Source organism: Archocentrus centrarchus, chromosome 1 (assembly GCF_007364275.1).
Source record: "Archocentrus centrarchus isolate MPI-CPG fArcCen1 chromosome 1, fArcCen1, whole genome shotgun sequence".
NCBI classification, from domain to species: Eukaryota; Metazoa; Chordata; class Actinopteri; order Cichliformes; family Cichlidae; genus Archocentrus; species Archocentrus centrarchus.
In genome coordinates this window covers 16,465,447-16,481,804 of record NC_044346.1, presented here as the reverse complement: position 1 = coordinate 16,481,804, position 16,358 = coordinate 16,465,447, and the positions used below count along the sequence as shown (strand labels likewise).

The 16,358-nt window shown below is 40.7% G+C and overlaps 1 protein-coding gene across 1 annotated transcript; it reads right to left on the bottom strand.

Moving 5' to 3' along the window:
• Window positions 1–3,754: 3,754 nt before the first annotated feature.
• Window positions 3,755–16,034, bottom strand: dkk2 (dickkopf WNT signaling pathway inhibitor 2). Its single transcript, XM_030738979.1, has 4 exons — window positions 15,513–16,034; window positions 7,260–7,410; window positions 6,607–6,738; window positions 3,755–5,684 (listed from the first exon to the last, which is right to left on the bottom strand). The coding sequence occupies exons 1-4, from the start codon at window positions 15,696–15,698 to the stop codon at window positions 5,434–5,436; spliced, it is 720 nt and encodes a 239-aa protein (XP_030594839.1). The 5' UTR covers window positions 15,699–16,034; the 3' UTR covers window positions 3,755–5,433.
• Between the last annotated feature and the right edge of the window lie 324 nt (window positions 16,035–16,358).

Below are 16,358 nucleotides of genomic sequence, written 5' to 3'. Positions count from 1 at the left end.
TTGCATGATTGAAGTATATCCCTTTACTTTGGGTCTAATGCACACTGGAAAATAAAGAGAGAACTGACAATAAGACCCAGTGGCACAAAGGTTTCTTGTGGTTCAACCCAGCTTTCTGGGAATTTTTCACCATGACTTTCTGGCTTTCCTTTAGATGACAACATGTTTGTTTTCACAATGAAGACATGCAAATGATAAAAGCAAAAGACAGGGACAAAGGAGACAAATAAAAATCACTGGAGCATCGTCATTTTTGTCAGCTCCATGCACATGTGACGCAGAAGCCTGTTTAAGTCATGAGGCCTGCTTGCTTGAGAAGACTTTATTTCTCTGCCACAGAGAATGATATGAGCCATACGAACCCAAATTACATTTATGATTTACATGGTGCAAACACGGGCACAAAATCAAAGCCTTCTACTGAATCATTTAGCATATTTTTTCTAGCTGCCAACCTTATGGGTAGTCAAACCTGTCTGCGTAAACGCCTTCATTTGTAATTTTTGCTGACACACACTGGAAAGTGTAGACCCAGTGACAGTCACTCTCTCATTAGCAGGTTTTTGGAGACTCCAGAGCCTGTGGGTGGCCTGGAACTGGAGAAAAGAGCTTTCTTTTTGCATCTACCTCTTCTTTTCATGGAGATTTGAAGTCTCAGTCTACCTTTGTTTTTTTTGTTGCCCCCCCATCCCCTCAACCACCCAAAAAAAAAGAAGATGCATCTGCTATTTCACCAAACATAAACTTTATCCAAACAAAGGTATGACTGAGTTATTACTTTCAATCCAAAGCACATGTGAAAAACAAAAGAGGGGCTGGGCACTCGCTGTATTGAAAGTACAACCTTGTAAAGTGCAGTGCCCAGAGTTTGGTGCTGAATATGCCGCTGCTTTTTACTGTCAGGGGAATGTGAGAAAATGATTTATGGTGTCTGTTACCACCCTAAATTGAAAAATGTAGTAAAATATACAACTGGGTGCATATTGTGGAAAAAGTTTTAAAGTTAAAGTTTACATTATTTCTGTTGTTATTATAAGAAGAATGCTAAATGTAATAACAGCATGAGAAGCTAGTGGGTACACCTTTGGGAGCCCACACCTTTTTTCACAATTTAAAAAAAATATATGAATAGTGAACATCTGGTTAACACATTTACTTAACCGGTAACTCCCACATGTTTCCACAGAGTCAGTTAAATAGGCTAATGACTGAGGGAAAAACTTTAAATGACTGAATATTATTTATTAATTTACAAAGAAGACTAATCAAATTCAGCAGCTAATTTACAACCACACACAGGTACCAGATGTTTACGAATTTTTACTGAATAATTATAATAAGAAGAGCTTATCTTAGCCTGGTGGCCACAATGCAGTGTAAACCGATACTGACAGTAGGTCTGGGAAATTTACTGCACAACACTTGTAAATCACAAATAATATTGCAGCTGATATATCGCAGCACTGCATTCCTGGAGCCACGTAAACCTAACATCTGGTTCAAACTGCCTGTAACAACTTGAACAAAACCCTCCAACTAGTTTGCATGGGATTATTGCTAAGACAGTTTTCAACATCTCTGACATCAGGCTTTTTAACGTTTTTTTTTTTTGTGATTCATTTTGAAATATGAAAAAAGTCCCTTGGCCAGCATGTAAAAATGTATTTTAAATTTAATGAGGCATGCGGATGAGAACAATAGCTCCAAAATGATGCTGCTGCATTTGAAGTTTTGCAAAGTCTACGTTTCCTGTTAGTGATGATGGAAAAAATATGTTGCTTGGGAACGGTCAAAAAGAGTTGTACAATTATGTTTGTGAAATTGTGAGTTTTGTTTTAAAGTGGCCTCTTAAAGAGCTTTCATCACATGTTGGCACTTTGAAGTGGTAAAAACAATGATCACGTCAAGAAATGTCATTATTTTCTACATCTATTTAACCCTTGTGTACACATAACATGCAATAAAAATGCATGTTGGCGCAACGTAATGAAACATATGCTGTACATTCTTACTGTAATTCTTTGAGCATATCAAAGACTTTTGTCTAAATTTCACATCTGCAAAGCATCAGCCTATAATGGCTTTTATGAAGTCTTATTTGTACTCCTGGAAAAAAAAAATTCAAGCATTCAAATTCAAGCACAGTAAGCTGGTAGTTGTAAAGGGCAGGTTTTCCTTGTAAAAGACAACTGCAGTCACTTACGGTCATGTGAAAAAGAAAGTTTTCCCATCGCTCTGTGCAGTCATGTCAAAAAGGTAGTACAGTATGCCCTATGTCAGCAGTTTGTAAAACCAGCTTTAGCAGTAATAACTTAGAGTAATCTGTTTCTGTATGAGTTTATCAGTCGCTTAAATTGTTGTGGAGGAGTTTTGGCCCTCTCTTCTTTACAATGTTGCTTCAGCTCATTGAAGTTTGCAGACATTTGTTTATGCACAACTCTCTTAATGTCCCACCACAGCATTTCCATTGGGTTGAGGTCTGGACTTTGACTGAGCCACTGCAACGCTGATTTTTTTTCTTTTTCAGCGATTCTGTTGTAGATTTGCTGCTGTGCTTGAATTGTCCTGTTATATGACCAAATTTGGGCCAAGCTTTAGCTGCCAGACACACGGCTTCACATTTGACTCTAGAATACTTTGGCGTTCCGAGCAGCTCATGGTCAAGTCAGTCACTACAAGGTGCCCAGGTCCTGAGGCTGCAAAACAAGCCTAAATCATCACCCCTCCATCACTGTGGTTGACAGCTGATATGAGGTGTTTATGCTGATATGCTATGTTTGGTTTTTGCCAAATGTAGTGCTGTGCATTATGACCAAACATCTCCACTTTGGTCTTGTCTGTCCAAAGGACACTGTTCCAGCAGTCTTGTGTTTTGTTCAGATGCCGCTATTGCAAACTCAAGTTGTTCTGCAATGTTCTTGTTGGTGAGAAGGTGGTTTCTTCTGGCAGCGCTCCAAACAAGCCGTACTTCTGTCTTTTTCTAATTATATTGTCATGAACTTTAAATGTTTAACATGCTAAATGAGGGCTGTAGAGTCTGAGATGTAGTTCTATTTTTGTCTTCTTTTTTTTTAATAACTTCTCTGGGCATTGCATGGTTTGACCTTGGGGTGAATTTGCTGGGACGTCTTCTCCTGGGAAGTTTGTGTGATGTGTTGACTCACATCTGAACACTCCAGAGCAGCAAACTGACAAAACATCTGCTTTCATAGAGGTGCTCACACTTGATGTGAAAGTAAGATTTTCAGAGGCTTCACTGAAATTGATGCTTTTTAAATTAGCCGTGTGCTAAGTGGCATCAGTGGCTCCATGGTGTAGTGGTTAACACATTTGCCTTACATGTAAACGATCCCTCCTCCTGGTTTGACACCGGAGGAGACACAATCCCAGCCTCAGGGGGGTTACAATGTACCTCTGTCTTTCCAAAGCCTGGATAAATGAAAGGGTCATGTCGGGAAGGTTATTCAGTGTAAAATCTCTGCCAGGCCAAGCATGTGGATCTGTGTCGATCCCTTGGGAAATAAGAGAGCATCCAAAACTATGTTTAGTAATTTCAGCCTGCGCACATGAACGTGAAACTTTTTTGGGTATTTTTAGCTATGGTGAGGCATCATAATTTATTCCCTCTTGCACAGTGTACATTAAATAAGGAGCAACAAAAACAAGGCCTGTGTGACTAGTAATACAAAATACATTCTTTTATTCATTCTTCTTGGTAAATACACAAAACAGATCAATGCAAAGAATTCACAGAAACAACATTTAGTTGGCTACAAATCTTGAAACCATTTACACACCATTTACACAAAGGATTTTGGATCTTGTTCCCTATTTTAAGAACCATCCTTTTAATGCATTCAGTTTGTGATATAAATCCAAGCTATCTAAGCCTTTACCCCTTATCTACACACAGCTTTTATCATTTTCAGTCTATCCAACTGTGCTTGTTTCTTCTGACATTGCTCTTCTCAGGTATAACTTTAAGGATTCATTTGTTATTATATGTACATGATATACATCAGTTCTTAAATACATTTGCTTTGCTTCCAGTCTATTTACAATATTAGAGCTTATTGATATTTTAAATGGTTACAAAATATATGTACTTGATGCTCTAAAAAATGTGTTAAAGCAAAAGGAGGCAAATGTTATATTGATTTGTAGGTATGTGTGGTTATTTAAAGCACTGATGGTAGAAGGAAAAAAAAGCATTGCTTCACATCCATCGCAGCATAAAACTCAATTCATTAAAAGAACGTATGCAGTCATATTTTAAAAGCAGAAAACTAAAGGGGGCTGTGTGCCATCAGCAAAACGTTTGTTCAAACTGCAGTTCTCTTCAAAAACATCAGGTTTATGGAGCATTTTTGTAAATCTAATCAATCCTCTCACATGTCCATTTCTACTGGCTTTCTGAGGGGGAAAATTGCGATTCCAACATATCCCTGAATCCCGTTCGTATGATTTGAAAAGCAGAACCATTCCAGTATCGAAACCACCAAGTCTGCAGCGGAGGACTACCTCAGCGCAAACAGTTTTAACCCACACAGTTGTATCACAATAGATTACAGCTGTATCCTACATCAAACAAAACTTGCGCAATGAATACAATACTTTATCTCTCTTCTAGTGGCTAAATATAGGGCGACGAGCAAACGCCCCAGATGAAACTCATCATTCCAGAGCAAATGTTCTTTCATTCTTTGGTGTAAGAGTCACACACACACATAAGTGAGTGTATATTTGTTCTTTGGGCATTGTGGCTGGTTGTAATTGCTTTGCAAAGCAGAAGCTGAATTCTAATGTAAAGAAGTACTAAATTTGGTGAACAAACAGAATAACTTGCCAACATTCTGATCCTGTGAATATTACAAGTGAGATTCTTTAAAGCTAACTGACTTCAGAGGTTGGTAAAGCATGTACTATTCAGTAAAAATATGGCTTTTGTGTAAATAGTCCTTCCGCTTTAAATATTATAAGCTGGTGCTTAATGAAAGACTGCTATGAATGTTGCGTCCATCTACAAAAAGTCCACACCTATCACAGCTTCAGCTGACTAACTCTGTGGTTCCCTGAATGTCATAAGCATGTGTAAAAGGTTTGTTGAGTTTGTGAAAAAAAAACAAGAACACCCATAAGCTCACTGATCTCTCAAAGCCATGAGGTGTATATGTGCGCATATGTGTGTGAGGATTCGTGTTTATTATGTGGGTGCAGGGATGGATCACTCACAGCGAACACATTAAAGCATTCTTATTTGCCCTACGCTTGCAGAATAGCAAGCTAGAAGCCGCATCTGTTCTGTCTCTTGTCAGTCTCTGTCTTTTTCCCCCTTTTCAGTACCGCCACAACCCATTCTTTAAAAAAAAAAAAAAAGAGTTTCCCTCGCAGATGGAGACGGAGGCCTCTATGCAGACAGCAGCTGCCTCTGCTTCAGATCTTCTGGCACATGTGGAGTCTGGACTTGGACGAAGAGGTGGCGTCTTTCCACACCTTGCAGGAGAGGCCCTTGGCACAGTCACAGCGCTGGAAGAGTTCCAATCCGTGAGAGCCTTTCTTCTTCTGCTTGGTGCACACTTCTCCCTGCCTCAGCACCGGTTTGCAGATTTTGGTCCAGAAATGGCGGGCGCAGCAGTAGCCATCTGAGCAATCGGAAGAACGCAAGCAAGAGTCACCCTCGTGCCCTGGTGGAAGAAGACGAGAGAAATGTATGAGCAGTGATAAACCAACAAATGGTAAACTCCAAACTGTGCATTAAACTGGCATAGCTGTCCTTGGAGAAACATAAACCAAAGTAAAGAAGCAAAGGACGCGCATTACCATCCAAACCCTGACTAACCCCACTTTGCTGACTAGTTATTCCATTATTCCATCAGTGTGATGGGCTGTTAAGTCAGACTGTTTTCCATCCATTTAACATTACTGAACTTTTGGGTTGAGTTTTCTCAAGTGGCAACCTGCACAAGTCCATTATAATGTAATAATGTTTAAGGAGAGCGGGCGAGTCAAGTACAAATAAAACCAAATGGCCTCATTTATGGCAGCTTTAAGTAGTATGTTATTTCCACAATTATTTTAGCATTGCAGCCTGCTGTCTTGAGGGTGCATTTAGAGCTTAGTAATTTAAGTGTGTCATTAAACAGATTACTATATTGATAGTCCCTTATATTGACTTAAAAAAGGTGACATGAATGCTAGGCAGGGGTCTCTGTGACTTATTTGCTTTAATTATGCCATAGCTGCATACTGTGGTTTGCACTGGTGTATCATGGAAGGTGTGCTATCAATGAAACTGTTTGTATGGATTTAAGTAGATGCAGAAACAGCAAAGGCATTGTGTTTGTTTTTTTTCTAGGATCCCCATGCTGTGCTTGAGGCACATAGGTGCAGACACATGAGCAAAGGGGCAATTATCAACATAGCTGGTGGACTGTAATGCCCATCAACTCTTTAGGAGTTTCAGAAAGTTAATAAGAAAACGATTCAGCCATCCAGACACACATTAAAGTGAGTGGAGCGCAAATATAATATGGGAGCAAAAACAATAATGGCACATGATAATGTTTAGATAGTTTCCACTGGACATGTTTTGCTGTCAAACTTTACCTTTTAGAGAATGCTTGGCGTGACCCTTCCCACTCTTCCTCCAGCCATGGTCTTTGGAGGAGACCTTGATATTTTCATCTAATGCTGAGATGTGAGATGAGATCACGCTCTCAGAGATGGGCACACAAATAACTGCAGGCATAAAAACAAGAGAAATATATAAAGCTTAGTTTGTCAGAAAAAAACCCCCCCAAAAATATGGAACAGATTGTTAAACCTAACTGCCAAATTGACTAGTCAGGACACATTAGTATCTGCGAAGTGTCTGTTAAATGAATGTTTTCAGAACGCGATGAAAAGAGCTCCTATATGAGTTAGTCAGCTATGTTGATTTTAAACAAAGAGCAGTTTCAGCACAGCCTCTGCCACACATTCATGCTATTCACACTACAACATGTGACCACTGATTCCTAACCTCTGGGCCTCAGTTCAACTACAGTTCAAGGTTCTGTCTAAAAGCATGTGTTCAACATTATTTAAATGTATTGGCTCTATAACTGAGACCCACTTTTTTAAGAACATTTGAATAAAACCAGAAATCAAATTTTCACAACAATGCCCTGCGGTCATGATGCAACTGAAACTGAAATGCACCACAAGCATGTGTGTGTGTGTGTGTGTGTGTGTGTGTGTGTGTGTGTGTGTATTCGTACAGTTGCTGCAGCGGTTCCCGGGGCAGCACATAGCATCTCGATGGCATCGTTTCTTTCTCCTGCGGCAGGTGAGGCAACGAGAAGGAGCCTGTTGAGGGCTGTGGCAGTAACTGCCCACGCTGCACTCCCTGTCATTGCTGCAAGGGTACACCTGGAGACAGAAAACATGGTGAATTTGCTACATGAAAATATCTGTTTACCCGGTTTATGAAATAACCTATGATAGCAGAATTTTAAATCAGCGGCATGGACAGCAAAATCTAAAATCCATGCCTGACATAACCTGCTGACGTGGCATTTTTAATGGAAACGCTCACTGATGTAGCAACGCTGATGCCAGTTCAGTTGCAGATTAATCACCCAGTTATGTCAAAAGCACATTAAAAATACTCTCAAGTCCTCACAACACATTTTATGAAAAAATAAACAGCAAATGTTGCCTTTTGATATCTGACTTTGATATATTTGCCAAAGTGACATCGAGCAACATAAAGCACATGCACATGTGGCTGCAGTGTAAACACAATTCCCTTAATTGCATTTGCAGGGTCATTATTTTCTCCTCTGGAAAGGCGCGCATCAGCCCACTTTCTGAAAAGAGTGTCCAGAGTCACAGAGTGCCCACTGGACACACGGTTCCCTCAGGAACATGGATCCTGTCAGCATCCGAAGTCATGAAACAGTTTCTTTTCACTGGGCCAATGAAACATCTTGAGATGGTAAACTAATCCCCACCCAGTATTTTAAATTCAACATGGCATATATTTTCTTGTAAAAGATTTTGTGTCTCCCACATGTCATCACCCATTGAATGTTCACCAAATTAACAGAGTGCTGTGGTGCACATGGCATCACTGTTTGAAAGTGATATAGTTGGCAGTTTTTGCTCACAATATTGCAACACCTTTCCAAACATCACAACTGTGGCAAAATCCTTCAAAGCATAGTTAAAACAGAACGAACAGAATTTCCTGTTATGTTCAGGGGTCTTTGCAGAGACCCCTGAAAACAACCACACCCAATTCACCTTTATAATAGTGGTGGCACATCTATTCTTTCTAATCTGCAGCAGGTCTTCAATTGCTTTGCAAAATTACTGATTAAAACAGCTGAGCAAAGTTGGACCAAATACAGAGTCTAGGAAAGACTGAACTAAAGCCCAACCATTGTGTTTATTTGCTGTGTTACAGCTGGATGCTGCTTGGTAGGTAAGCCTCTTGCATATTTTCCACCTCATGTACTAATCAGCAGTATTTTCCATTGCTAGTTGCCTCACAGTTGAGATTAGTTTAACATGTTACCCACCCACTTTGTGTCACTAATGGTTATTTGTCCGGTCACACAATTTCTGCTCCCCACATGCCAATAGTCTCTTTCTGAGTGTGCACCAGTGTGGACTAGTGCCACAGAAAAACTATGAATAAAAGCTTTTCTTTGAGGAGAGACATTTTTGGATTCCTGTAAAGTTCCCCAGTTGTTTTTTTTTAAGGCTACAATACAAGGATACAAATTTATATTTCTGAAAAAGAAGTTAAAAACATGTTTTAATGTTTTGCAGGCTGAAGCTAAAATCCGCTCACTTTCTTTGTAATTACTGGGTGGCCCAAAGACCCAAAACCTTAGAAAATTAACCCAAGCCTGTCTGACTGGCTAGATACTACTGGGGGTATGTGGGGAAATATACTGTTTGTTTTGGGTGAAATTACTACAGGCTGTGGTCCCTCTGTACCAAGTTTAAGGGGACAACATGTTGTAGGGATTAACTTGTCTCTCACTAAATGTACTTTTCTTCTTCCATAAAGCTATTAAAATTACCAAACCAAGGCAACCTGCTTCAGCATCTCTATAGTGTCCTCCAACTGTTCACAGGCTTAATGGGGCTAGATTTCAGTAGCCAATCACGCTCCTTTACAGTTCATTTGCCTTTGTTTTTGTTTTAGCATTTCTTGTTTTTACACCAAAAGGCTTGAGAAATATTATGTAGCCAAGAACACAAGGGCTTTTACGGCTTTTCCCTAATGAAAGGACCACACAAAGAAAGCTTAAACTTAACTATCCATAGCAGTGAGAAATGCAATTAAAGCCGAGCTCACTCTTCTGATAACAAGCGTGTACACCAACATGAGGCTTTCTTTATTGGATCCACTGTCTTGATGATTCCACACACATGGGAGTCCCATTGCCATTAGACTTGGAGCAGGAGCAAAGGAGTTTGGCATAAATTGTAACACAAATCAAAGGAGTTTGCTGACAAATTAAATAATGTCACGAATTTGCAATGAACTCATCAACACAGGTCAAAACAGCTGCAGAGTGAGACACATACACACACATGCACACACACGCAAATTTCAGGTCACTATGTTTCTGCAGTTGCTGAACATTGTTCCCTCATTTTCAACCATTCAGTTTAAATTGGAGGATATGTTATTATATGAAATGCACTACATACTTGCACATCCGTACACCCCCTATTCACGCGGAACACACATAACTGAGTTTAAAAGGAGTCTATTAGTAAATTATGTTCACTGAAGACTGACACTTTCACAACATGTATTGGTGGCACTCCACTGCCGGCACAGCATCCACATTTCCCTGGCAGTGCACTGACAGATTTGATTTATTGTAGCTTACCACTGACAAACATGGAAGAGTCAACATGTGAGTGAAGATAAAAGAGGTTTAAATCAGAGTAAAATCATTACAGCCGCAGTAAATATAACAAACTCCTTTTTGGGGTATAAAGGTCAGTGGAGAGGGACTGCCATTCCCAAAAGAACAGGCGCCATTCCAGACGTCAATGTACAACACATGTTTAAATCAGCTATCAACAATATCAATATTTCAGCACATTAGAAGTTGTTACTCATGAGCTTTAGCTTCAGAAAATGAACAAGATTAGACTTGTTGGAGGGTTGCCATACTGACTTTCTCAGACTGGAAACACATGGATGCAATGATATAGCCATAGAAAAATGAGCTGAAATATTAAACTGAATGCTCATCTATCATTATGACAGATTCCCATAATGCAAATGATTAGCATTGCTGATGAAAGCAACAAATCCCTGATGCTTTATGGCTTCCAAAAATTTCTTAATTGCTACAAGGTTAAGAACTGTTGTCAGGATATGGAAAGGTCAGATATTAGCATAAGCAGGAGGAAGCAGAAGTCTTTATCCTAATCCCAACTAATAACCTCCTGGCTCCAACTTTCTGCTTTGCACACATTAACTCGGCAAGAAAATGAACAAGCATATTTCCCAAACTCTCAGACTATACCTTGAACTCAACGTCTACCCAATACGTTCTCTTGGGATTTTGCAAACTGCTATTTTCATAGCAAGGAATAACCTTTCCTGCACAACTGGTGAGTTCAGTTTCTATGTAAGCTTCTCCTTTAAAGAAACATGCACACTGCAGTGGACTGTCGAGAAAAGAATATGCTGGAAATGTGGCCTGAAGAGAAGTTCAAGATTTTTTTCCCCTGGCAACAAAAAAATTCCTGTGATCTAATGAAGACAAATGGATCCAGTCACTTGCAGCAGTACTTCAAATTACCTGCATTCAATCCTATCTGTCTTTCTGAGCCAGCAGGTTTGCATGGATCACAGTCCATGGGGCACAGTGGGAATGGGGCTCACCTCTTCCATCATGGCTCAAACTGCAAGACAGTCCTTTGAAACCCAATGATTCAAGGCTGGCCCCCTAAATCACAGGTGATGAACTTGCCTTATCTTGTCATGTTATAAAACGCCTCTTTTGCAACATCTGAGGGACAGGGTTTCATTTGGGATGCATCTTATTAATCTCATATCTTTTTTTTGTGTTGCTCCCTTATTTTTCCTTAGACAGCCTAGCAACATAAAAGAACAGCCTCGGATCCTGCATAGGAAGTGGGCTGAGCACTGTGTACTCTGCAGCCTCTCTGGCATGCTGGTGAGATGATAAAGGAAGAGACAGACAGAGAGCAATAAGGGAAGCCCCCGGCCCTGTCTCGTGTTGCTCTCGTGCTGGTAAAGCTCTGTGGCTTTGAAGAGGAACCTTAAATGTGCGGGAGCAACAATCTCCAAGGGATTAACTGCAGGATATACAGGGCTTTGAACCCTCTCCACCAGTCCCTTATTTACCTCTCTACAGTCATTCCAAAGTGCTGATATAATTCAACAGCAAAAGCCCTGTAATTCCAAAAAAAAATAAACATAAATAACACTAAGTATGTCTCATCTCCTCTGTGTTTGGAACTTAGGCAGAACTTGGATCCAGTATGAAGACTGGACAGCAGCAGTAAAACAACAGAACAAAATGGTAATTTAAATCCCCAGACTGCAGTTTTTTATGTTCAAGTGACAAAAAAAAAAACAAAACAAAAAAAACCTCAGTAACTATGAGAGGAGCAAAGGTAATGTGAGAGAATGACAGATAAGAGGTTTGGGTGGCTGGATGGGCCAACAAAATATCAGACTGAGCATCAGCTGACAAGTTTGTTTTTGTATTTTGTTTTTAATATGATGACTGCTGAAGCTCAAAGTTGTCAAAAACTGTAAAATGAAGAAGAAGAAGAAGAAGAAGAAGAGAACTGAACTGGATTATTTTTCTATTTTGAACATTTTTTAAGATGTTACAGATGCATCCGATCAGATAACACATGAGGACATGGAGAAATTATGTATTTAATTGTTTAATTTGGAGCACTCATAACCTTATTGCTGAATGGAACTCTGATATGGAGCTCCAATGCAAACACTAATAAAATTCTAATAAAACCTAAGGCAGAGCTGCTGTCTGCTGCATATGGCAAAGAATCACCTTTATGAACCATGACAGTAGTGAAGGCTGTCTTTCTGATGTAACTATCAACTGTAATATTCCTAAATAATTTTTAGCATCCTTTAAAGGGATTTTGTGTGAAAAAAAGAATCCAACAAAGCTAAAGCACATTCTTAAACATCCGCCCTTTTTGCGCTCCTTCAGAGCTCAGGCTCATAACCTGAGGCAGTGAATGGTGTTAATGAGTGGCAGGGCCCTTAAAGAGTCAAACAAACGATGTCACTGAATAAACAAATTTCATATGCCCTGAAAGCACAGACGGACGCTATCAGATAACATAGGGAAGACTGCGCACAAGTCACTCATACAAACCGTGTCCTCAGACACAACTCGGCGTCTTTCATCACTCAAAACACATGTGTTTATAACCGTGTCCCTTTGAGCAGTAGGATCCAAAGTCTCTGAAAACTAGGCCTTCCTTAAGTTAAGTATACATTCTGAGTTGATCTTAGTCATTGTACCCGAAGAAAGGCATACAGTCACTGTACGTGAACGGTCCCTTCAAAGGCTGGGAAAGCGCGTGACGGTACTGTGGGAGGTGGGCTGCTTTCAAAGGTGTAATCTTGTGAAATGAGAGGTGCACAGGGTCTCTTCTCTCATTAACAGGTTTAATTACAGTAAAGGTGGTCTCCGCATGAGAACCCTAATGGTTCTGGCACAAGGGCCTCATGGCACCCGCGGGACCCACAGACTGGAAAACCGAAGAATAAAGCATAAATAAGCAGTCACACCTTTCCCTGCCTTTTCTCTCTCCTTCTTTCTCAGCTCATTAGGATCACTGAACAGTCATTTTTGGCTGGGGGGAGAGGGGCTATATTTTTATAGGGAGAGCCTTCAGTGATCGCTTGTTAAAGTAAACCCTCTGGTGAATTCAATAAAGCAACTAGTTAAGGCTGACTGACCGGCTGCTGATGTTTTACAGACGCGTAATGCACGAACGCCGCCAGAGTGTTGGTTCCCTTGTGGGTTCAGAGGTTACAGTGGTGAGCGCTGCCTGCCCATGCTATCCATTTCTGTTGGTTCCTTTCCAAGAAGCCAACAGTGCCACCCACGAGTGCTGGCTGTCAAGGTTTTAGAGGTTTTGGCTTTGTCGGTTTTACTCCAGTCAGGCTGACGTGAAGAGGACGAGACAAAAGGAAAACACCCGGCCATTTGTCCCTTCTGTACATGAAGGAATTGCCAAAGCCTTCCCTGGTTTGTGTGTGTGATTAATATCACCCTTAAGGCCAAACTTTGTCAGCAGCTACAGGAAATCAAAGCACATCAAGTTGTCAAATGCTTCCTTTAACCCAAAGGTTTTGACCAACCTTTCTAATCTGATGGATACAAAACCAAATTACACCCCGGTTTCCTGCTGCGGCCGCTTGTCTTCACAGGCCAGTTGCAGTCTCTCCCTCAGTAATTTGCTATAGAGCGAAATAAAAGCCAATGTGGGCAATTTTTGAGGAGATTCCTCATCATTTTCTGAATAATCTTTAACCGTGAGAGAGTTTCAGGACCCCAAACAGCTGCATCAATCCATGTAACAATATTGGTTGTACTGACAGAAAAGTGTGAATTTTTCTTTCTTTTTTTAATGGATACAGTGGTAAACTGTTGAGATTGTCTTTCTTATAACTGGGAATTTCACATTTCCCAAACCCTAATTTGCCAACTCTCCTCATGGATTGTGTCAAACTTAGCAGTATTGCAACGTATTCATAATATATCGGCACCAAAGTCTCCTCCTAAAGCAGATGCCAAAAGAAAACTTGAGGCGAAAGCAGAGAACCACCTCAAAGATGAAAATGTGGGGTGCCAAATGCCTCTGTGTGTGTGTGTGTGTGTGTGTGTGTGTGTGTGTGTGTGTGTGTGTGTGTGTGTGTGTGTGTGTGTAATTGCGCAATCTCAGGTACAGTTTTTGCGAAGCTACACAATAAAACAGATTAAAAAAAACCTGTGTCCTGTTGTCTGCTTCAAAATTAATTCTGTGGGACACTTTTCCGTTACAGAAACGTGGGCAAATCAGACGTTGATTTATTACGCTATTTAATGCGGCTATTTAACAAATAGCCACTGCGTGATGAGAGGCAGAAGGACAGTGTGGCTCGCTTGCCATCATCAAGCCACAAGTCTGGCCACGGCTGAGCTGCGGCTGTTTCTTTACCACTCTGGAAAACCTCATAAATGATATTAGCCGTCCTCATTTGGACCCAGTACACCATGACATTATACTTTTGTAACAGTATGGTGGTTTCTGCACACACAGATTGTTTTCCCTCAGTCCACTCTTCCAAACCATTCCAAATCATTGCAAAAGCAAAGTAGTAACCAGGCGCTCAAATTGTGGTCTGGCAGGGGGGATCTTTTCCATAATTCTTCTGTATAAGCTGCATGACTGCTTTCTCCAAACTAAGCTTTTCACTGATATGCAACATTATCATAAAAAGCGAACTGAACAGGCCAAGTGCAAGCACAACAGGTGAGCCCACTCAACTAGGCGGGGGTGGGGGGCACTACATGAAGTTAAGCTCAGGGTAATGACTGAGCTGATGGCCAGACTCTGTCTGGGAGATGAGGCAGTGCCATCTACTGCTCGCATACTGTGAGGCATCGAGACCAACTCTCAGCGCTACATGTTGAAAGTCCCAGGAGTTAATTTAAAAATGAGGTGAAGTGATTCTTTGCAGTGAAACGTCTTTTTGTGGGAGATTAAAACCTGGCTTTTGTCAACTTCTTTTGCTTGAGCGGTGCGCCCTGCCTCTTTCATATATGCATGCCTGCCTTCCAGGTGGATTAAAACATCCACCGATGAGGAATTATTGGCTGGACTGCAAATTTTCCTGGCCAAGCCGCAGCTCTGATTCCTCACTTGGTAAATCAAATATAATGTTCACAGTTTTTTAATCCCACGTTTGCTCTCACACCACACTAATGCCGCACTTGGTTGAAACAGCAGGGATCGATAACTCTTTGAGTGGGTATTAAGTGGTTGGTAAGAGTGGCCCCACAGAATCTCATAATCCCAGCAAGCGCCTGGACCACTTTAATGACACTCAGATCCAGACAGAAAATTACCCCAAGTGTTAACTTTTTCTCACTTTTCTGCTGGCATTAATGATTTACTGTGGAAGTGTGCTGCACCCGACTGTGGCGTCAGGTTTGAAAGGCAATTAGGATTTATGAGGGGTCCAATCCTCCCAATTTCCAATAACGATCCGCACATGACAGCTTTTTGAAGGTATATATTACTATTTTACAGTTTAATTGTGCAAAGGAAAATGCTCCACACTGATTCTCACTCAACAATCATAAATTGGAAAGAGGAATTTCTGGAAGAATAAAGTTATTATTCTTGTTAGATTTCATAAATTGTCTCATGGTTGTGTGCTCTGACATCTCATTTGATATTTTCTCAGATTGTAAAATAATTGGAGTTACCTGGATGTTGTGTTTCTTAGTGACAGTGGAGGAGCGGTTGGTAGCCGGTGTCGGTATTTCTTCCAGCTGACCAGGCTTGATGGAGTTCGCCTTCGGGCGCGCCTCTGATACCTGGGATGTCCCAGTCCTCAGCGTAGCGACGAGAAACACTACAACACAATATCTAATCCAAGTAGAGACGAGCATCCTCAAAAATACTAAAATGTTAAAAAAAAACCCAAACAAACAAACAAAAAAAAAAACAATAACTTTTTTTTTAAAAAAGTTTCTCAGTGAGACGTGTGCACCCTGGCTGTGTCCATGCGTCACAGTAGTGATGATGCCCAGTTTTTGGTTCTGAAAATGTCAAATATTTATAAAAAGGGCTGCCATTGAAGATTAATTTTAAAACAAAGAAACAAACAAACACATGGGGCCAGGTGAAGGAGCAAAAGGATCAAAAAAAAAAAAAAAAAAGCGGATCTGTTAAATCGCCGATACTCTGGGGGTCAGAAAGAAACTTGACGAGAGGTCTCCACTGTGACTCTGTCTGGCCGCGAGTGAGCGCTTACTCCTGTAGCCGGCTGTTTTATGATCTCGGATACTTTCCTTTTATAGGATTCTAATGAGTTTGCTTCCTCCGCCCCATTCACAACTGACAAAGAATGAAACTGATCTGTGCGCTGCGCTGCTGCTCTCGCATTGTCGTCTGGACACCGGCACCAGGAGCTCCGCTGGGAAAAAGCTATAAAATTATACACTGTGTATTTTAACTGAGCACTTGACCCTTTTTTTTTTTTTTTTTTTTTAACTGCGATTGCGCATAGGAAATGGGAGAAAATAAGTCAGTTTACCAAGTTTAAAAAG